Below are 21,639 nucleotides of genomic sequence, written 5' to 3' on the forward strand. Positions count from 1 at the left end.
CAATATCTACACGTCAATGGACATTGCAAGTAGACTTTTTGTACGATTTTGATGCAAAAACATAATTTGACAAATTGTTACAAAGTGAATGATCAAGTGTTACCTAAAACCTTACAATCCAAATGAAGCTATATCAATATGTTTATATATTAGTTTAAACTATACTAAAACTATAAAAAGTGTTAGCAATCAATCTCAATTTCATCCTAGACCAGAGTTAAATGAAAACAAGGGAGTCTGTTATGCCCAAATGGAGGAGTGGTGGATAAAGTTCTTTCTTATAACTTTTTCATCTTTTTCTTTCCCTTTTGGTTAAGTAGAGAGATAAAAGACAAGAATCCTAGAAAAACGAAGGTTAATACGGTCAAAGAATGAAAAGGAAAAAAAAAGAAACATCAAAAAAGTCCATAAAAAACAACTCTAAAGCGGAGCAACGAAGATACGGAATATGACATAGGTTGTGAAGGAACTATTCATAAATGGAGCGGCAAAAAGACTTAAGATGATATGGAATTCGGGACCATTTCTTGGATAAAAGATTAATCATGCTGTATAGAATTTGAAATGACGTATGATGCTTATAAGAAACATGTGAAAGGTTGATTATACCAAATAATTGACGAGGGTAGCGAGGTAGTGGACGAACCTAGGGTGAGGGATCACGTAATTTTGAGTGGATTGGAGAAATACTTACCAATTTAAAGTGCTGTTGTTTGTATATTCTCTAATTATAGAGTGAAGGCATTCTCAGACTCCTCTGCTTATTCCTCATTTATGTTTATTACTCTGGACTATGATGAACTCATGATTGATTTGTTTGATGGATGTGTTGGGAGCTGAGTAGAATAGTTGTGCTTAGAGGAGGCAAAAAAAAAAAAAAATCAGTAAAGTTTTATTTTATACGTCACGTCACGCCACAGTATTCGCTACCTTGTCACGATACAACACAAATTTGGTCCATTGCTTTTTCCTGAACATTTGTTTCTCTTTAACTCTTTACAAGTGACGTGGAGTCTTGTCTTTCGCCGCTACATGCATTACAAGATTCTCTCTTACCTGGTCAATAAACCGAGGAATAGCAAACGTAAAAAAATGGGACAATGAATGTCGCAACAATGTTTATGACACAAAACTTGTCTAATAGTCAACACAGCCATTTACAAGTTGAAAGTGTTACGAATTGACAAACGTCACACCGCACACGTAACAATGGACGATATTGCGAGGTGGGAAGACGTAAAAGAGATTAGTGACGTCATGAAAAATTTTCGACTGCAAAGATACTTTTAGTGCCAGCTCCGGCATATCCAGCAAGGTATGCCAGAAGAGCGAGTAACTCTGGAGAGGTAGAAGCAGCTAGAAAGGTTCCAAGTACAAGCTGCACTGGCTCACACTCTTCACGCAATGTTCTCTCTTTGTATACCCACTTTCAAGATCTTTTTCAATACCAAATAGGACCATTTTCTTTCTATTTCAACACAAAAACGAGAGAGAGTGAGCATCATGAAATTTTACATAATTTACACATTTACTTATTGTCCTCTTTTAATTTTTTCTTCCGTTGCTATCCAACACATATATATATATTCAATTGCTGGTTCTTTTTTTTTTTAAATTTCATCAATTGAGTGTTCACCTTATACCAGCCATGACTCAACCAATTCAGGAATTGGATCCTGATTTCTACATTGCATACAATTATCCAATTGATGAAAAGACCAAGAAGGTAAACTCGCAAACCGAAAAGGCATTGTACAATTTTGTCGAGTATTTGTATGACAAGGGGTTTTCAGCTACAATTAGACCAGGTGATCCTACACACTTGTTAATTTTTGTTAAATTGTCACCATACAAATTCATCGAGGAAGCTGAAAAGGATTTGATTAAGAACTATGAGTTTGGAGTGACTGCAAAGAATGACGCATTGAGTTCAAGATTTAGAATCATTTATCAATACTTGACTAGCAGCAAGAAGCTTGGAGGGTGCGGAATTGTTCCTGGAGAAGCACCTTATCAAGATGTTGTCAATATTGTCCCCATCACCAGTGCTTTCGACGAGAGTAGACTTGTTGAAGATTTAAAGGACACCTTTGCTAGACCGGAATTGTCTGCAAACCAAATTAGGAGAACATATGGGGTCCAAATTGCCCTTTACTTTGAATTCTTTAAGCACTATATCTACTGGTTATTTGGTTTATCAGTATTGGGCGTGTTTCAATACTTTAAGAAAACAGGAACTTATTCCTTGAGCTACACTTTTATCAATTTACTTTGGGGTACTTTGTTCTTGGCGTTTTGGCACAGAAAACAACAATATTTGGTGAACTTATGGGGAGTGCAAAACTCACATCTTGTTGAAGAACATAGTTTGGAATTGGCTGAAATAAATGAGAAGTACGAGGCTCAATCTGGATACTTGCATAAGAATAATGCTGAAGGATTTAGATTTGTCAAACAATTGCTTTTCATTCCAATTGCTTTGGGCTTTGCTGCGGTATTGATTAGTTACCAGTTGGGATGTTTCTTTATTGAGATATTCTTGACGGATCTTTATGATGGACCTGGAAAGTCTTATTTGACGTTGTTGCCTACGATTTTGATTTCAGTTTTTGTTCCGATTTTGACCATTATTTACAATCTTGTTACAGGTGTTGTAATCAAATTGGAAGGTCACGACACTCAAGTTAGTGAAAACCAATCGGTATTGATCAAGACTTATGTTTTAAACTTTTTAACCAGTTATGCTCCATTGCTTATAACTTCGTTCTTGTATTTACCTTTTGCTCATTTGGTTGGTCCTCACTTAGGAGATATTCAAACCACAATTTCAACCTATGTTGGTGAAAATAGATTTTATGCAAAATATTTGACCAAGTTGAAATCTCAAAAGGAGTTTAAAATCAATCAAGGAAGATTGAATGCGCAATTTTTCTACTTTGTTGTCACCAACCAAGTCTTGCAAGGCTTTTTGAAGTATGTTTTGCCATTATTAATCACAAAAGCGATTAAATTGTATCAAGCAAAGATCCAAAAGAAGCCCCAATTGAAAACTAGTGCTGATGATCCATATGAAGCTGGCTGGTTGAAAAATGTTCGAGTTTCATTGGACTTGCCTGAATATGTTGTTGATGACGACTTTAGAAGTGTTGTGTTGCAATATGGTTATTTAATCTTGTTTGGTCCAGTGTGGCCATTGGCACCTTTAGTTTCATTGATTTTCGCTGTCATTTTCTTCAAGTTGGACCATTTCAAGTTGTTCAATGGAAATTACTTTAAACCACCAGTTCCAAAGAGAGTAGACTCTATCCATCCATGGAACTGGGCGTTGTTTTTGTTGACATGGTTAGGATCAATTGTTTCGCCAGTGGTTACAGCATTCTATCGTCATGGAACTGCCCCTCCAAAGACAATGGGACAATTTGCTTTCGATAATGCTAGTACCAATATCTCATCCTCAGCCAAGTTGGTTTTGTTAATGTTGTTTTCAGAGCATGCTTTCCTTTTTTTGAGTTATGTGTTGTACAACTTGAGTGAGTTGTTCAAGAGTGGTGTTGAGTGGGAAAACGACTTTATTGATAATGATATTAAGTTAAGACATGATCACTATTCTAAACATGTCAAACCAACTATCAAGGTGGCAAGTATCCCCGCATGGAAAGAATTCACAGTTCAATCAGCGTTGGAATTTACCCCTCCAACTGCTGTGGAGCCAGTTGATGATGTTAGTTCTGAAAAGGTCCCATCAAAGAAACAGGGCTATTCCACATCTTCTCAAGCAGCCGAAACAACTGTTCATTCTCGTTCAGAACAAGCTCGCGTAATTGCTGAAAAGGAAAGGCTTTTGAGAGAAAGACAGGCGGAATTGGCCAAGTTGGAGCAGAGAAAGTTAGAGGATCCAAAAGCCGCTGCTGAATATGACAGATTGAGTCGAGACAAAGAGGAAAATGACACCATTATTGAAGCCAAATCGGATCCAAATAGCAAGAGTCATTACAGTACAATTGATGATAATACTCATGCTGGGGACAAGAGCAATGATAAGGATGATAAAGTCACCAACACTAACGAGTTGATTCACGGTTCCAGCCAGATTCCTCCAGCACCAAATGACAAGTCGGCAGCGGTCAACACAGACAAGTATACAACACACTCTGAACCTGCAGCAAAAGCTGGAGCTCGTGCTCCTGGAGGTGCCGGTCTTGCAACTGCAGCAGCTGCACCACCATCCAACGCCGATAAGGAGAAGGAGCGTCAACAGCACTTTGATACAGACCCAGCACCAGCAAAGGAAAATAAACCAGGAATAAAGAATAGCAACGCTCCAGCTACAGAGCAAAGAAAAGCTTTGGCCGCTGGAGATGACAAATACAATGGTAATCATGACAACCAAGTGGAGAAGGAGAAGGAAAAGGAAAAGGAAAAGTCCTCCAACAAGAGTTCAAAGTCAAAGCAAGAGAAGCTGAATGGTGCAGAAGATGATGAAAGTTCGAGTAAAAACTCTGAATCCGATTCAAAGGGACCCAAGCGTAAGAGATCTGGTTTGAAAAAGTTGTTAAATAAGATATAGTTTTATCAACATTGTTGTTTTTTTTTTTTTACTATTTACAGTTACACTCTTGGTGGCCTAGCACCAAATATAGATGACCCGACTCTTACACACGAACTGCCTTGTTTGATGGCTTGTTCAAAGTCGCTACTCATTCCCATACTCAACTCAAGGTCTAGTTGATACTTTTCATCCAAGACTTTTTTCCACTCCACCAATTTTGTAAAATCATGGTTCTCTTCATGCTCAGCTTTAGATTCGGTAATGGAGCCTATAGTCATCAATCCAACAAGTTTCAATTTTTTACATTCGTCGCTTTGAATATATTTAATCGTTTCTTCCAAGTCGGACATTTCCAAAAATCCCGATTTTTGCTCCTCACCAGACGTGTTTACTTGAAGGTACACATTAATCACATCACCTTCTTTTCTCTCTCTTGCATTATTCAACTGCTTGCACTTTTTTAAACTATCAACTGTCTCCACTGCCCATAAATTGGAAACTTTATTACTAAGGTCTTTGCATTTACCCAGCTGTAGACCTCCAATGAAATGCCAACAAATATCCTTGGGCAACTGTTCAGACTTTGCAACTAGTTCCTGAACATAGTTTTCTCCAAAGTGCCGTACTCCAATAGAGTACAAGGCCATTATATCGGATGCTGGTTTGAATTTTGAAACTGCAACTAATCTTGTCCTTGGGTTCAACGCGTGGACTTTAGCAAGTATGGCATTGTAGTTTTCAGCGAGCTCTTTAGCTCTGGACTCTGTAGGTTGAGGGAAAGACATGGATGACATCGAGCGAAGACGAACTCTGGCTATACTTGAAGGTGGTTTCAAGAAGAATCTCATGATGAATGACATGGGATGGAAAAAAAAAATACTTATGCGCTAAGACTAAAGAAGAGTAGAGGGTGATGTTGCAAAAGGGCATCTATGTAATAAAGAAAGGGAGCTTACAATGTGATTCTACTTTCTATCCTCTCGAATACTTCTCTACACACTCTCGAGCCTCCTTTGAAACACAGCTACAATAGACATCCACTCAATTTTTGCACCTTTGCGAAGAGATGTCCAAGAATGGAAAAAAAAAAAAAAAAAAGAAAAGAAAAATCCCTTCGATTTATACCTTGCAGTCTACTCTTTAACCATGACTGAATTTGTCTACCAAGGAGATGACTTTGAAGATAAAGTGAGGAAACAAGTTGAGTTCTACTTTTCCGATTCCAATTTACAACAAGACAAATTCTTATGGAAAATTTACGAAGCAAATGATGGATGGGTGGAATTGAAAACAATCTTGACTTTTGGAAGAATGAAGCAGTACAGACCAGAAGAGAAAGTCATTGAAGCTTTGAAATCAAGTGAGAAGTTGGAATTGTCTGCCAACAATGACATGATTAAAAGAAAGGATCCATTGAAGGATTTCAACGAGATCAAAAACACCAAAAAGAGAAACACAGTACATATTGAAGGATTCCCTCATGATTTGACTCAAGAACAAGTTGAAGCTTGGTTTGAGGAAAAAATTGCACCAAACTTACCCAAAGAAAAAGCCGTTAATTCTGTACGTAGAATCAAGAGCAAATTAAAGAAGGAGTTTTTCGGTGTTGTTGATGTCGAATTGACTAATGAACAAGATGCTCAGTACTTGGTTAAAGATGTTGAAATTTCATATGACCAAGGTATCCTTTCTAAAGAGGCTGCACAAGAAGCTGACAAAAAGAATCTTTTAAAGAAAATGTCGTTGTTGACTTTCCAAGAAATGAGAGAGAGTGGTAAAAGATTTGGACAAAACGAGGTTACAAAGAGGCGTAACAGTTTCAATGAAAACAACAAGGGTAAGAAGCAAAAGGGCGGCAAGGGTAAAAAATTTGATCGTAAGAAGGGTGATGACTCTGAAAAGGAACCTATCCCAGAAAGTGCCGTGGAGGATGAAAAGAGCTCTGAAGGAGATGAAGTTAAGGAATCAAGAGAATCAAAGTCAGAGGACTCTAGTGTCACAAAGGACACTACAGCTAACGAAGCACCAGAGGCTTCTAAGGACGAGTAATTTTGTATAAAACAGTTTGTATAATATAATGTAGGTGCTACCAGAATCCAAACGCGTCTAAAATTTATTTTTCAATTTTCCAACTTTTCTGTAAACAAACATCACAACTCGTAATCAAACATGGTGGAAGAGACTTTTAAAAACCAGGTGGCAAAGAAATTTGGCCCATCCACAAACCTCACCGACGATGAGTATGAAAAATTAAATTCCCTTATCCAAATATTTAATGTTGACCTTGAAAATCTTTTCCTAGAATGGGAATCTTACAATGTAGCTGAAGTGCAACAAGATTTAGAGCTAAACATGACAACATTGATCCAGTTTCATGAGTATTTACAGAAGAAATTGGCAAATAACAAGTTGACTCCAAAAAGTGCCCATGTAATCAAGGATGGCTCTGCGAGGAAACCAATATCGAAAAGACCGGTACACAACAGCCCTGCCACACCCCACGCAAAGAAGAGAAAATTCGATCTGTCCGAGGCGGATTTGTCATCTCCAGCTAAGTTCGAGAGTGCCAATAACACTTTTACCACGTCACCCGTGAAACCACTGGTAGAATCACACACATTGTTAGAAACATTGAACCCAAACGTCGAGATTGACAATAACTTGAGCAAGGAAAGTACCAGCAACCCCATTAAGTTGACGGCCAATTTTGACCCTACCAAGTTCAAGTTTCGTACCATGCAGATGAAACTACTTGAAAGTGCAGATGTTCTTGATGAACAGATTGATAGCGTTGCTCAATTATACCAAGAGCACAATAAATCAGATCACCAATTTGGCAATCCATGTGTGAGCTCACAATTTGATATCTTGTGTTGTGGAAGGGTTGTACCTGATTCGCCTAGTTACAACAACGAAGGCTTAAACAGTAATTCCTTATTTTTGGAAACTTCTAGATTATCAGGTATCGGTCAAAGAGTTCCTCTTGATTTGAGTAAGTTGTCTGGTTTCTCATTCTTTCCCGGCCAAATTGTTGTTTTGAAAGGAAGAAACCCGACAGGAAAGCATTTTGCAGTGGAAGAAGTCATGCCATTACCACAATTAGGAACTCCTGTTTCCAGTAGATCAGAGTTGGAAGAGTATAACCAACTACAAGGTGGACAAGGTATCAAAATTGTGGTTGCATCCGGTCCCTATTCGAATCTGAATAAATTTGACTATTCCAAATTGGAAAACTTGGTTGATAAAATCAACAATGAAATTCTACCAAATGTATTTATATTGAATGGTCCGTTTATTGACTTGTCAAATAAAGAGGTTGAGGAAGGTAAATTTGACTTCTTAAAAGCTCACCAGCCGAAGAATCTTGATGATGCGTTTAGGTTATTGATCACTCCCATTTTGAAAAAGATCGACTCAAAAATCCAAGTTGTATTATTCCCTTCATTGAAGGACAGTTGTGTTAATCACTGTTCATACCCACAAGATTCATTTGATAGAAAGAAATTTCAACTTCCAAAAAATGTTAAAATTTTCCCAAACCCTTCAAGTTTTGCCATAAATGAGGTTCTAATTGGATCTTCCAACCTTGATCTTTTCAAAGACTTGAAAGAGGTATTCAAGCAAGATGATAAGCTCTCCGGAAACAGATTTGAGAGAGTCATTAACCATTTATTTGAGCAAAGGCGATATTATCCTCTCTTTCCTGGCTCAGTGGCCAAAACCAAGGAGCAAGACATGTCGCTTCTTACAAATGGTGCCGCAGGAGAAGACTTGAATGGGATCACTCTTGGTGGCTCGTCATTGGAGACACCATACTTGGGACTTACAGAGTTGGGAAATTCACTACCAGATGTGTTGATATTACCATCCGAATTGAAAGTGTTTGCAAAAGTAGTCAATGGTGTTCTTGTAGTAAACCCTGGTCTGTTTATTCGTCCAAGCAGGTCTCTCACTAGTGAAGATGGAACATATGTTGTTTTAAGAATTGCTGCACCACAAGTTGATGTCGAAGATGGTACAAACGTTGAACAAGTTGAAGGTGATCCAGACTTGTTTCATCACAATGTTTATAAACGCTGTAGAGTAGATATTTATAATAGTTAAAACTGGTATCACATTTTGTTTGCAACTAAGAAGCGAAACGCGAAACTATAAATGTACACCTGAAATACTGATCTCATGAAAAAACAAGGATTAAACATCCCTATGCTAACCCATTTCAAGAAATTTGCACAGAGGGGATTGAGACAATATGTGCTAACGCGACACCTACATCCAGCAATAATCCATTTTCAACACGTCGACGACTTGAAAATTCCAATCGCGTCTGATGAATACTTGACTACCCTTGTTCCGAAAAAGATTCATCCTGGTTTAGAAGCAATTTTAAACTATTCAAGTAACCCTATACAACTACGTGATTACCAAGAGGATGCAGTGAAAGCAGTATTAAGCAAATTAGACAGTGGTGTGAGGAAACCTGCCGTCGTGATAGCTACAGGTGGTGGAAAGACTGTGGTATTTTCTCACTTGATACCGCGCTTGAAGCCGCTTTCCAACGACAGAGGTAACAAGGTCCTCGTACTTGCTCATACCGAGGAATTGATTGACCAAGCAGCCAAGAAAATACGACTGATGAACCCCGGGTTGAAAGTTGATATTGAAATGCGGAAATTGAAAGCGTCTCCTGAAGCTGATGTTGTAGTCGCTTCAGTGCCGTCATTGGTGAACAGAAGAAGATTTGAAAAATTCAATCCAATGGAATTCAAGAGCATTATTATTGACGAATGTCACCATGCTCCAGCCATCACATACAGAAAAGTTTTGAACCATTTCAAAGCGTTGGATCAAGACCTGACCATAAGTGTGGTTGGCTTTACAGCCACGTTAATGCGTCATGACAAGCAGTCCTTGGGACACATTTTTGATGAAGTTGTGTATGAAAGATCATTGAAAAGCATGATTCAGAGTAAAGAGCTAGCTGACGCAAAGATCAGCGAAGTCAAGGTGGAATTGAACCTAGATCTGGTAAAAACTGTCAGGTATGAGTATGATCCTGCAAGCTTGTATACTGCCATGAAAGAGATTGATTTTAATGAAAAGATCATTTTGGCATATCTACGATTAAAAGAGGAAGTGGGATGCAAAAGTACGCTAATATTCTGTGTCGGAGTTGACCATTGTTATGATGTGTGTGCATTATTCCAAACGAATGGGATTAATGCGCAGTATGTAACTGGAGAAACCTCCAAGGTAGAAAGGGCAGCCATTATCGAAGATTTCAAACGAGGATTGATTCCAGTTTTATGCAACGTCCAGGTCTTTACTGAAGGTACTGATATGCCAAACATTGACTCACTAATCTTGGCAAGACCTACAATGTCAAAGTCTTTGATGATACAAATGATTGGAAGAGGGTTGAGATTGCATGAGGAGAAGACACATTGTCATATAGTGGATATGGTGGGATTGACTAGACAAGGAATCGATATCAAGCCGACGCTAGAAGGTGAGAAGTTGGTCAATTCAAGAAAGAAGATGTTGGAGCGAGACGATGAGTTAGAGCAAGTAGTGCCATCGCCACATGCGCAATTGTCTAGCAAGGATAGAGAAGTTGCTATAGCTAGAATTCTAGATTATCATAAACGGGAGGTACTCACTTTGGACAAGCGACCACTGATGGACCAGACTCCAACCATTTGGTTCCAGGATAGAGAAATAGTTGACAAAGTAATGCTTAGAAATAAGCATCCTTGGACAATGATCGAAGCGAGTAAAACATGGGGATTACCTGGATTGTATGATTCTTATTTCATTTTAAAACGCACAAAGTTCAAAGGGCAGAAAGTTTTTGAAGTACTGCACCACAGTTTTCTGAATACACTGGGTAGTGTGATCTATAGAAGTGCAAATCTACTCGAGGTTTTTGCTGAATTACGGAAAAAGTACAGCGATCACTTAGATTATGCTGAAAAGCGAAACTCTTTTGCCAGGAAAGCTACACCGAAGCAAGTTGGTTGGATAATGGCCATGATGGAGCATAAAATTGCGTTTTATATGCAAAGAAAGAAGGTCGTTATAAGTAAAGAAGAGTTCAAGGAGCACATTGCTGAAGTGTTGAAGAATGAGAAGCAAGCAATAATCTGCAAGTTCATATTTGCCTTAAGACTTGGTGATAACGACTACGAAAAAATGAAATGTGCTCAGGTTGTTAATAATGCTATAAAGAGAATGAATGACGGTATGTAACATGTAAATAGAACAAATTGTCGCGAAAATAAAATCACGAAAAAATATACCATCAACACCTATTACTCAAACCATCATGAGACTCTGGTGCCTACTTGTCCTACCGCTCGCCTTTTGGCTTCAGCATGCTGTCTCTCAAGAATCACAAACTGGCGAACAATCTCATAACAAATCCAATCACACTAACAACTGGGCAGTGTTGGTGTCAACATCTCGTTTTTGGTTCAACTATAGACACATGGCAAATGTCCTCAGTTTCTACCGTACTGTGAAGAGGCTTGGTATTCCAGACTCGCAGATTATCCTTATGCTTTCTGACGATGTTGCTTGTAACGCAAGAAACGCCTTTCCTGGAACTGTTTTCAACAATATGGATCAAGCATTGGATTTGTATGGAAATAGTATTGAAGTTGACTATAGAGGTTACGAGGTGACAGTGGAAAACTTTGTTCGCTTATTGACAGACAGATGGGATCCAGAACACCCTAGATCAAAAAGACTACTAACTGATGAGAATTCAAACATTTTCATCTACTTGACCGGTCATGGAGGTAACGAGTTTTTGAAATTTCAAGATGCCGAGGAGATTGGAGCTCATGATATTGCTGATGCATTTGCTCAAATGCATGAGAAGAAGAGGTATAATGAAATCTTTTTCATGATTGACACCTGCCAGGCCAACACTATGTACGAGCATATCTATTCACCCAACATTCTTTGCATTGGTTCATCAAGACTCGATGAAAGTTCTTATAGTCATCATTCAGATTTGGATATCGGTGTTGCTGTTATCGATCGATTCACCTATTTTGCATTGGATTTCCTTGAAAAGATCAATAGAGATTCCAAAGAAACAATGGATAAGCTATTTGAGGTTCTCAATTTTGAAAATGTTCATTCACATACAGGGATCCGCACTGATTTATTCAAAAGGGATGTGAATGAGGTGTTGTTGACTGACTTTTTTGGAAACGTGCAGAATGTTGCTCTTGACACGACCCCAAAAGATATATTGAATGCGACGAAACAATTGAACGCACCTTCTTCGAGTATCAGCAGCCCGAAGAATCTCAAACCAAGAGGACAAGCTGAGTTTGGCTTAGAGGAAGAGGATTCTAATAAACTTCACTTGACCAAAGCATCCTCCACTGTATTGGGAGTTGGTATAACAGGATTATTGCTTGGATTATGGAAATATGCTGCTTAATACTAGCTGTACCATGTGCTTGGAAGGGTGTGTTTCATAAGAATTGTACAATAAAATTTGCACTTTTAGAGCATACATAAAGCATGTAGAATTACAAATTACCGATTTTCGTAATTGTATTAAACGCGTTTCAATAAAGAAAAATTCTTTTGTTTACACTTTTGCTATGTTTATAGGGTTTGCCCTCTGTGTGTCCCTTACATTTTAGCATAAAATATATATAAAAAGCCACGCAATATACTTTATTATCACCAATGCTGTCCACGTCACTAGATTCCCAAGAACTGCTACAAGCGATGGAATCAAGCACTACATCCAGTGTTGACAAATTGCAGCACATTCAAACACTCAAAGCTCACATCAAGAGAAACTCTATTGACTTGGCTGAGGTACCCATGTACCTTCGCATTATAATGAAAGGTCTTGAAATTAAGGAGGAAGGAATATCAAGCTTAAGCTTTAATGCGTTATCTTACTTAATCAAACGAGTCAGTGCTCAAGATAGGTCGGGTCAAATCCTAAAAGAGCAAAGCTTTTTGATACTTCCAATTCTAATCAATAAGTTTGCAAGTAATAATGTCGTGGTTTCAAAGAAGGCTCTTGAAGATTACTGGCTTAGTACTCCAGAGGAGGTGGAGCATGCTGTCAACGAAATTTCATTCAGTTGTGTCAATATGGAAATAACAGTTCAATCCATTCGATGGATGGAACAGATTGTACAAAATGTCAGCCTGAAGTTTAATGTGCGATTTTTCATACCTGCGATATTAAAGCTGTTGACAAGCAATCAAGATAACGAGGAGTTGGTTGACAGCGTTGGGAAGTTGTTTCTGCTGTATGTACAAAAATCAGGCAACACAAACTTAGCTCAGTACTTGGAAACTCAGTGCAGATTGTATCATATAAACAAGAAGGTGGCAAAAGCGATACTTCCTCGGAGTAGTCGCCCAAGTAGTTCTGGCTCTGTTTCCAGTAGGCTGCTGGGAAAGACGGAAACTAAAACTAAGAGTGCTGAAAGAGATGCTGAAGCTGACGTTGAATACTTCTCTTCAAGCTTATCTAACCTTTTGGAAAAAGCACACTACGACTTGGCTACGTCAATAAAACCTAGGGATGTTTCAGATGGTGCCGAGCTTCACCATATCTTTGATGCCTTTTATCAGTATTTCGAAGGGAAAGAGAGTGAATCTAATTGGAAACAAAGGGAGAAACGCATTGTTGATACTCGACTGCTTTTACGTGGGAATGCCAGTACTATGTTCACGGAGGACTTGTTATCATGTTTGAAGGCGTTTGCAGGCCCCATGTGTAAGGGTGCAAGCTCTCTTCGTACCACCCTATGTACCCACAGTTGTCAATTGATCAAAGACTGTGCTATTATATTGAAGTTTGATTTTGAACCTTGTGCTGACCTGCTCTTTCCCACATTAATGAAATTGTGCTTATCAACAAAGAGTATCACCTCCTCCAATGCCCACATGGCAATGTCTGCATTATATGCTAATTTGCATTGTAACAGCAAGCTATTTCAGCGGATTTCTCAATCAATGGATGAACCTAACTTCAAGCCTCGTTTATTTTCTGTAACTTGGATGCAAATCTTGCTCTTGAGATATGCCCTTGACCATTCCTTTCTCAATACCCATTACGGATTAGCCATTGAAACATGCAATAGGTTGTTGATAAAATTGTTGAAAGATGCAAATCCAAATGTACGTCAAGTATCAAAAGAGTGCTACTGGACCTTTTCGCGAATTTTTCCTGCTGAATCTGATGTCTTGATTCAAAAGTTTGATACAAATACTATTCGTGCATTGGAAAGATCACAACGTGAATTGGGCGCATCGGCAACTACCACAAGGAAATTGTCTACCAAAATCTCCGCTCCTCCATTGAAAGAATCTGCTTGGGATAGAATAAAAGATACGCAGCGCATCAAAGGATCATCTCGTACAACTTCTCGGGAATCCAACTCGTCAGCATATGCTGCTCCTTTACATACCCAGCCTAAAGCTGCTAGACCAAAGCTGCAGGTATTAAAGAACGAGTCTAATAGACCCACACCAAGGGCATCGAGCTGGAATGCCCCACAAAAAGAGTTGCCTCCACTCGTTGAACGAACAAGAAGTAGAACAGAGGTTTACACCAAGTCTCCCATTGACAAGGTTGATGAGGTACTGATCCGTCATTCTGCTTCTGAACCACCAGCTGAATCATCAAGGGTGTTTTCCAAAGAGCGAGACCCCATGATCGACTTTATGTCATCTAATAACTCCGGTGAGTTAATTGAAGGTGTGAACCTATTAAAGTATGCGATTATTAGTAAAGAAGATGTTTCAAATGCTCATGAGTTGAAAAGTCGGTTAAGCTATATTTCAGAGAAAGACCCAGTGGTTTTGAAGCAGTTATTTTCGTCAAATGAGTTTGTTTTCAAGTCGGCTGCAAAACTATTTTCACTTGAAGATTTTTTTCGAATTTGTTCCATCATTTTTACAGAAATTGATCAACGAGTTTACGAGTTAATGACTAACGATACAGACTTTGCTGAATTTTTCAACACCCAGTTGCATTTGCTAAGTCTTGTGATTGATTGTCCAAACATTTCAGGAAGTGCCGCCCTCAAGTCCTTGATTTCATCGTACCAGTTCAAAATTGCCAAGCTGATATTTCAAGCAATTCTGATTGCACTTACCAAGACTACTTTTACTGATGTTCAATTTGGTGACCTATTTCAGGAGATGGTTCGACTGATTGCGATATTGAAAGGTCTGGAGGCGTACATTGGTTTGAAACAACTCTTTTGTCAGCTTTATGCCATTGATTCGCACAAGTTTGCTCAGTTATTAGATGAGGCTGAGTTTGCTATGAAGGATGAGGTGGAACTTATTGTGGGCATTGATAGCACAGTTCCACTTGACAACCAATTGGATCATTCTGTTTTTGAATTGACTGAAGTTAATCCAGGTAGCTTGATGGAGGATCCTGTTCCTCAATCCGCCGATGAAGCATTTACTATGGTTGTGCCTAAGATGCGAGATGCGACAGTTGAAAACAAGAATGGAGGCAGAATTAGCTCTCTCGGTCAAATAGCAGAGTTTGGGGAGTCTGATAATATGACGGTTGATGATGGAAATGGACCGCAGGTAGACAACAAACTGAAATCGCCAACACCAATTGAGGATATTACTGAAAAGAAGAGTACTAGTGTGGATGATTCGATAATAAAGGGTACGCGCCCTTTCAAGTTGGTCAAGAAATCTCGTAGTGAGAGTGCGTCCAGTTCTGATTCTGTGATGAATAGCAGACCACATGAAGACTTGATTGAAGATATGGCACTGATTCGCATTGAAACATCTCAGCCTTCCAAATCTCAAGATGCTGTTCAAACAATGATTGATCGAGTGGATCCATTAAGCTCACGTGCTAAAAAGACTAAAAAGATTAATATCTACGAAGATTATAAACTTCCCGCTACTGGTCATCGAAATGAGAGAAATATGGAATCAATTAGATATTACTCTCGGTTATTTGGACAAGGATTAGATGGCAACTCCTTAGCCATTGATCAATTTAACAATTGCTGTGATGCAATTGCACTGATTGCCAACGTGGAAGACAAAACATCTTCAATGGAATCCTTATCTCAATCAATTGCCTCTTTAAGTGCAATGAGTTTTGAATTTAGAGAGTACTTTTTGACCACTGGTAAGCATAAATTGGCCAAATCATTATGGGAATATTTTGAGCTTGGGTTTCAATATGGAGCTCGGCCAATGACTGTGGTGGAAGCTATGGATGGATTATTTCTTCTTAAGCTTCTTCTGAGGTATGATGAATCAATGGATGCTGATGCAATATTTCGAGTTATGGGGTACACTAGCAAGCTCGCGGCAAGTGTCTGTGACGAGATATCTTTGATTTGGAGTGAGATTTTAAGTCTGATTATCAAGTACGGCAGCACAAACAACTCCAATCACGATCCATTGAGGATAAGGTTTGAGAAGATTGTGTTGAAGTATCTCAAGGAAACTCCTGGATCCAAATCGAATCTACCAATGGCCCATTTGTGTTTATATTTCCTTTCAGCTACCTTGCTTCAAGAAACTGAATTCAGTGAAGAGAAATTATGCCAAATGGATGAAATTTTAGGTAAGTTTCTCAGCAGTGCGGAGGCTGAGCTTCGTCACTCGGCCATTGTTTGTTATAGTAGTATATTGAGAAACAGCACGTTGAACCCGGGCCAGAAACAAGTTATGACGAGGTTGAAATCGAGATATCCTATTGCAAAACAACGACTCATTGAAGAATATAGCAAATGATGTATAGAGTAGAGAAGAATAAAGTAAAGAATTACAAACGTCAAGTACGTAGTTGTCTTTTTTATATATGCATGTAAATATGTGAATCAATAAAGCAACGAGAAATACATCTAGAATTTAGAAATGAATATTTGGGGTACCAAAGGTAGAAGAAGGTTGAAAAATTGAGCGACGACGCACCAGTTTCTTTCTCTCAACTCCTTCACTCCTTGTTTGTGACTCTTGTAGTCTTTGAATTTACAACCTCATTCAATGATATCAGAGGCTTGTCCTTCTTTGGCGCACTCTTTTTCGAAATACCGCCACCACCAATGACCCCGCCCATTTTTTGCTTTTGCTTCTGAGTTTGCAGCAGTTTTTGCGCTTGTTGCTGTTGCTGTTGCTGTTGTTGTTGCATTTGCCTTTTCTTGTTCATCATTTTATTACTTATTTGTTGCTGCCTCGTCATGCTCTGCAATTTCAACTGCTGCTGTTGTTGTTGTTGTTGTTGTTGTTGTTGTTGTTGCTGCTGTTGCTGCTGTTGCTGCTGTAACACCACAAGCGACTGTTGTTGTGGGAACATCATTGGTTGGTTGACAAAGTAAGGTAAAAGTTCATCATTCATGTACATCATAGGTTGCTGTTGCTGAATTGGGTATCCATATCCTAAACCCAAATTGTAATCAAGAATAGAATTTGCATCGGCCAAGTTAGGATTGACCTGACCTGTTGTCCAGTACTCGCTTTCTGGATGTATGAGATTGTATCCGATACCAGATGCATCTGTCAAATATTGTTGTTGATCATAGAAATTGAATGGCAATTGCATTTGTTGCTGAGGAATTTTGAGGTACTGTGGTGTGGAAAGAAGTCCAGATGCGGCCGCTTGGGCTTGATGCTGCTGTTGTTGTGGTTGTTGCAGCTTGAAAGAAGTTTGAAACTTGGCAGATAATGGGATGGGATAACTAGAAGCCAAAGCACTTGATAATTGAGGATATGTGAAAAATTCGTCACCCATGTTATCATGATTTACTGATAGTAATTTTCCACTTGAGTGTGGTACACTTGGCGGTAGTGGAGTTTTCAAAGGTTGTGTTTGCTCAATCAAATACTCATCATTTATCACAACTTGGTTGAGAGCTGCATTTGTCAGCTCCGAAGGGATGAATAAGTTTGGATCAAGAAATTCGTCGCCATTGACATCATCGAATAAGTTTGCATATGAAGAGCCACCATGATAGTTGGAATCCAATGTGATATAATTATCGTTACTGTTGCTTTGAGAGACAAAGTAATCCAATGGAAAATCATCATCATCATCGTCATCATCGTTGTTTGCACCATCACAACCTTCGTTGTCCTCATCTTCAGTAATGGACACTTTCTTTTCGACTTTGTCAAGTAATAGTTGGTTCGGCTTGGACCTGAATAAATGGTCTGATCCAGCTTTGAGGTATTTTGGATTGTCGCTTTTCCAATTGGCGGTAGATGAAGAATACTCTGGTGATGATTTTTGATCTAGTAGGTTTCCATCGTCGGATGTAGATGTAGCGGTAGTTGTACTATTAGCAGTATTTAAAGCACTTGTCTTTGATAGACTGGTCATACTATCATGTGACTGACTTTCTATATGCTTTGTCAACTGAGCAAATAAATTTGAAGTTTCATCATATTTGAAACTAATTGCTGGCTCTTTGTGAGCAATTGTTGTTGGCTTTTGACCAAGCTTCTCCTTCTTCAAATCTCTTTCTAATGCATCAGCCATAAGTTTATCATGAGGTACATTGAACCAGAAAAACACCTTTTGCTTCTTTTGTGTTCTTAAGCATGAGTTTTTAAACAAAAATTCAAGAAATTCTGATCTTGGTGGCTCCAATATAGCATCAGTATTACATTTCAAATTCCTCAAATCGGAGAATATCCTTTCTTCAAACTTTTTCCGATCAATAATCTTGCGACCAAAATGTTCAAATTTGTAAACGATACATCTGACAATATCGGTACCAGTGATGAAATACAAATTGTTCCAATAAACACAACTAACGAAACCTTCATCATGGTTAAGATAGTATCTCCTAATGACTTGATTCTCTTGCCAGTTGGCTGGTGCTGTAGCAAGAAAGAATTTCAAGTCATCAATCAAACGTAATGAATCTTCAATTTCTTTCGTACTGGTTTTGGTGTAAGCCATTGTCTGCGTTGTTGTAGTCGCAGTGGCCGTTGTGGACATTATAGGTAAACGAATGTATAAAAGCTAATAGGTTGTGGATGTATGAGCTTGTGTGCGTGTTTTATTTGGGACACCCCTTTTTTTGAATCGTCTGATTTGGTTGGTTGAATCGCGTCCAGTGTGAGCGGGGACAAATAAGGAACGCCAGAAAAAAAGTAAAAGAAATTTTTTTTAACCTTTTGAATGAGTGTAAGGTATACTCTGATACAAATGAATGAAATGTAGTGGGTAAAGTGAGTGTATTTATGAAGGTTGAACTGTGTCTCTTGCAAATGTCGAATCAACGGTTTCTTGAAAAAAAAAAAAAGAATTTTCCTTCTGTTCTTTTTTTGTATTTTTTTTTTCGGTTTGCTTTTGTTGCGTTGTTTGTTTATGGTTGTTGTGTACCTTAAATTCAAAAATGTAAACAAACAGGCACTATTAAATATATTTCAGCACGTGATACAACTGATTTTTTATTTTATTCTTTTTCTTTGCACGTGATCCAACAAAAGAATGAAAAAGAATTTTTTTCTTTTTTAAAACTTGGTGTTTTGTATGAGAAATACTGATACAAATATATATTCCTTTTGAAACGAAGTTTTTGTAGATTCTGAAACAAGCGGCTATTAATTCTGATGGCGGATGTGTTTTGGATTATTGAAACAAGTGGGTGAAGGGTCTCTGAAACAATACAAGCACTATTTTTTTTTTTTTTTCTGAAACTCTGAAACAAATCGATGTGTGTGAATTATTATAGTAAAAGAAAAATTCTGTTTGAAACGGATGGAGTTTGAAATTGGAAGAGAAGAAAATTTAACATGGTTTTTAAATGTTTCATCTTCTGCTTTCTATTTATATACATATGTCCACTTAACAGTATTTAAGCTTTTGCTTAAGTTCTGTGTTGTAGTTACTTTTTGGCCATTTTTTTTTTTTTTTTTACTTTTTGAGGCGCTCACACCAGTTTAATAGAGTTTTTTATTGGATTGCAGTTTTCACAAAGTTGTATTTTTTTTCAATAATAATTTTATAAAGTATTGACGAAAAAAACCCGAAGGGAAAGTTAAATAATTTTGCTTGGTAGGAAAAGTTTAATAAAAAATATAGAAATCGCAAAGAAACACAAAAGATGACTACCAGTTAATTAAAACTATTTAGTGTTGTTTTTTTTATTTTTGTTTTTTAAGTTTGAGGTGATTTTTAACAAGTTCAACCCAAAATATTCTTTGCATTTGTTGACAAAACATAATATTCATCACAAATAAGACAATAGAATATAGAAAGTCATTCTCTTTTGTACGTTTGTGACTAAACCTGGCCACTAGATTAGTAATTATTATCCCTCTGGATTGTTCTTTAGCTTTTCAGTGTTGTTTGCTTTCAGCAAGTTAAAGGGTCTGTAAAAGGGAAAAGCAAAGATAAGGAAAGGAATTAATAACCAGAGTGGCTGGATGTAAGCTGTACAGATTGTCGTTATCAGCTCTCCATAAATGCTTAGTGTGACATGAGTCAAAAGTATTTGCAATTATGCATGGACAGATCTATGCACAGCTACATAAGTGCATCAAATGTGGAAATACGAAAATGACAACTACCCGATACCATCCATGACTCCCCACTTCTCAATCAAAATATAATAATGCGTACCGAAAGGTTACCAAGATTATTTTTCAAGTATATAATAAAATTTTCTATTGATATTGGGTTGTATTACAGCTTTGTGGTGATTGCATTGTTTACTTTCTTTGGCCACAAGGATTTCTATGTTTCTCTTTCCGTTTATAGATAGGGCACTAACAGCCCCATTGAGCTAACAATATACTCAATGATCAATTGACTAAAAATAAAATTGTTGCTAGCAACCGCCTCATTTTCCGTTGTCGTGTTAATTTTCACATCATTCGCATAAAGTTTCCATTTTATTTATATGAAAGACAATAGGGTGAGCTCTCTTTGTGTCACTTGGAATATTCCATTTGTTATTTATTTTTTATCAATTCGTACACGCAAAAGTTATATTGTGTACAGAGGTTAATTTTTAGATGTAAAAAATAACATAACTCTGTGCTACCTAAAGATGGAAGATGTTGTAAATATTATATGGCCGGTGGCGATCCTGTTCTCTTCTTTTCCCCTGCGGATTATGATAGAACTGAATAGAATAAAAATATCCTACTCAGTAATAAACATGACCTTTTTTTTTGTACAATTCCGAGACTTTGTATAGGGGACTTGCGGAGAAGAAAGGGACATCGAAAAGAGATCCAGAGAGAATCTCAGTCTAGAATCGATTATATTTTTTGTGTTTGTGATTGAAAAGAGGACCACGAGGGCTGACTATACACCTTGGGACAATTCTAAGTCATAACAATGACTAGAGCGTGAATAAAAAACAAAAACAAAAACTAACAAGGAAAAGAGTACAATGGAATGGGGGCCACACTTTGATCATGACTCCTTTCTCTACATTTGAATTTCAGATATGCAATGCAGGTTAAATTGATATTTACTTTTACGTTCGGAAATGGGAAAAAAAAAAAAAAATACAATCCTTTGATTTCATTTTACAGCTTTCTCTTATACTTGTATCATAATACAGAAATTTGGATAGGCAATTTGTTCTTGCGGGCGTAAGCTCAAATTGATAGCAATAGACAAACTGGTTCATGTTTAACAAAAAGGGTGTCTTTTTTTTTTTCTGTGAATACAATAGAAGTTAGTCAGTTTGTTTTTTGGCTTTTTTAGGTTTAGACACTAACTTCTTCTTGTGCTTTATCATCCTTTCTCCAAATTCCCTAATCTGGCAAGTACTACTTAAACACGAATAGCGTATTCAGGCTATTGTTTACTTTAGATTTGTTGACTTTTTGTTTCTTGCACATTTACACAATAACACTTTGCTCTTTTGAAATGAGTCAACTCCTATATTCCTAATCACCCTACAATCACACACGCTTTTACTTCGTTAAACTACTTTTCCATTCACAGAAACATATATAAAGTATTTCAAAAACTATATTATGCCCATTTTGCTAGAATAAAGTAAACACATCAAATGGAGCAGGAGCAAATGAAATCAAATGAAATCAAAGAAGAGGAGATTCTCAAAACAACTATGTTCATA

General features: G+C 37.7%; 6 protein-coding genes across 6 annotated transcripts; 4 read left to right on the plus strand and 2 right to left on the minus strand. All coding sequences in view use genetic code 12, as the record gives it.

Annotated features, from left to right (window-relative positions):
• Positions 1 to 1,648: 1,648 nt before the first annotated feature.
• IST2 (Ist2p) lies at positions 1,649 to 4,567 on the plus strand (the record flags this gene model as incomplete). Its single annotated transcript, XM_067694224.1, has 1 exon — positions 1,649 to 4,567. The coding sequence occupies one exon, from the start codon at positions 1,649 to 1,651 to the stop codon at positions 4,565 to 4,567; it is 2,919 nt and encodes a 972-aa protein (XP_067546566.1).
• Positions 4,568 to 4,608: 41 nt separating this feature from the next.
• I9W82_005085 (uncharacterized protein) lies at positions 4,609 to 5,397 on the minus strand (the record flags this gene model as incomplete). The annotated part of the gene is made up of 1 exon (XM_067694225.1): positions 4,609 to 5,397. The coding sequence occupies one exon, from the start codon at positions 5,395 to 5,397 to the stop codon at positions 4,609 to 4,611; it is 789 nt and encodes a 262-aa protein (XP_067546567.1).
• A 298-nt stretch (positions 5,398 to 5,695) lies between these two features.
• LHP1 (Lhp1p) lies at positions 5,696 to 6,598 on the plus strand (the record flags this gene model as incomplete). Its single annotated transcript, XM_067694226.1, has 1 exon — positions 5,696 to 6,598. The coding sequence occupies one exon, from the start codon at positions 5,696 to 5,698 to the stop codon at positions 6,596 to 6,598; it is 903 nt and encodes a 300-aa protein (XP_067546568.1).
• A 120-nt stretch (positions 6,599 to 6,718) lies between these two features.
• On the plus strand, positions 6,719 to 12,005 carry I9W82_005087 (DNA-directed DNA polymerase alpha subunit; the record flags this gene model as incomplete). Its single annotated transcript, XM_067694227.1, has 3 exons — positions 6,719 to 8,632; positions 8,774 to 10,790; positions 10,939 to 12,005. The coding sequence occupies 3 exons, from the start codon at positions 6,719 to 6,721 to the stop codon at positions 12,003 to 12,005; spliced, it is 4,998 nt and encodes a 1,665-aa protein (XP_067546569.1).
• Positions 12,006 to 12,259: 254 nt separating this feature from the next.
• I9W82_005088 (uncharacterized protein) lies at positions 12,260 to 16,324 on the plus strand (the record flags this gene model as incomplete). Its single annotated transcript, XM_067694228.1, has 1 exon — positions 12,260 to 16,324. One exon carries the CDS (start codon positions 12,260 to 12,262, stop codon positions 16,322 to 16,324), a length of 4,065 nt encoding a protein of 1,354 aa, XP_067546570.1.
• A 202-nt stretch (positions 16,325 to 16,526) lies between these two features.
• Positions 16,527 to 18,533, minus strand: CPH1 (homeodomain family transcription factor; the record flags this gene model as incomplete). The annotated part of the gene is made up of 1 exon (XM_067694229.1): positions 16,527 to 18,533. The coding sequence occupies one exon, from the start codon at positions 18,531 to 18,533 to the stop codon at positions 16,527 to 16,529; it is 2,007 nt and encodes a 668-aa protein (XP_067546571.1).
• Positions 18,534 to 21,639: the final 3,106 nt, after the last annotated feature.

The sequence above is a fragment of the Candida metapsilosis genome (assembly GCF_017655625.1).
Source record: "Candida metapsilosis strain BP57 chromosome Unknown scaffold7, whole genome shotgun sequence".
NCBI lineage: Eukaryota > Fungi > Ascomycota > Pichiomycetes > Serinales > Debaryomycetaceae > Lodderomyces > Lodderomyces metapsilosis.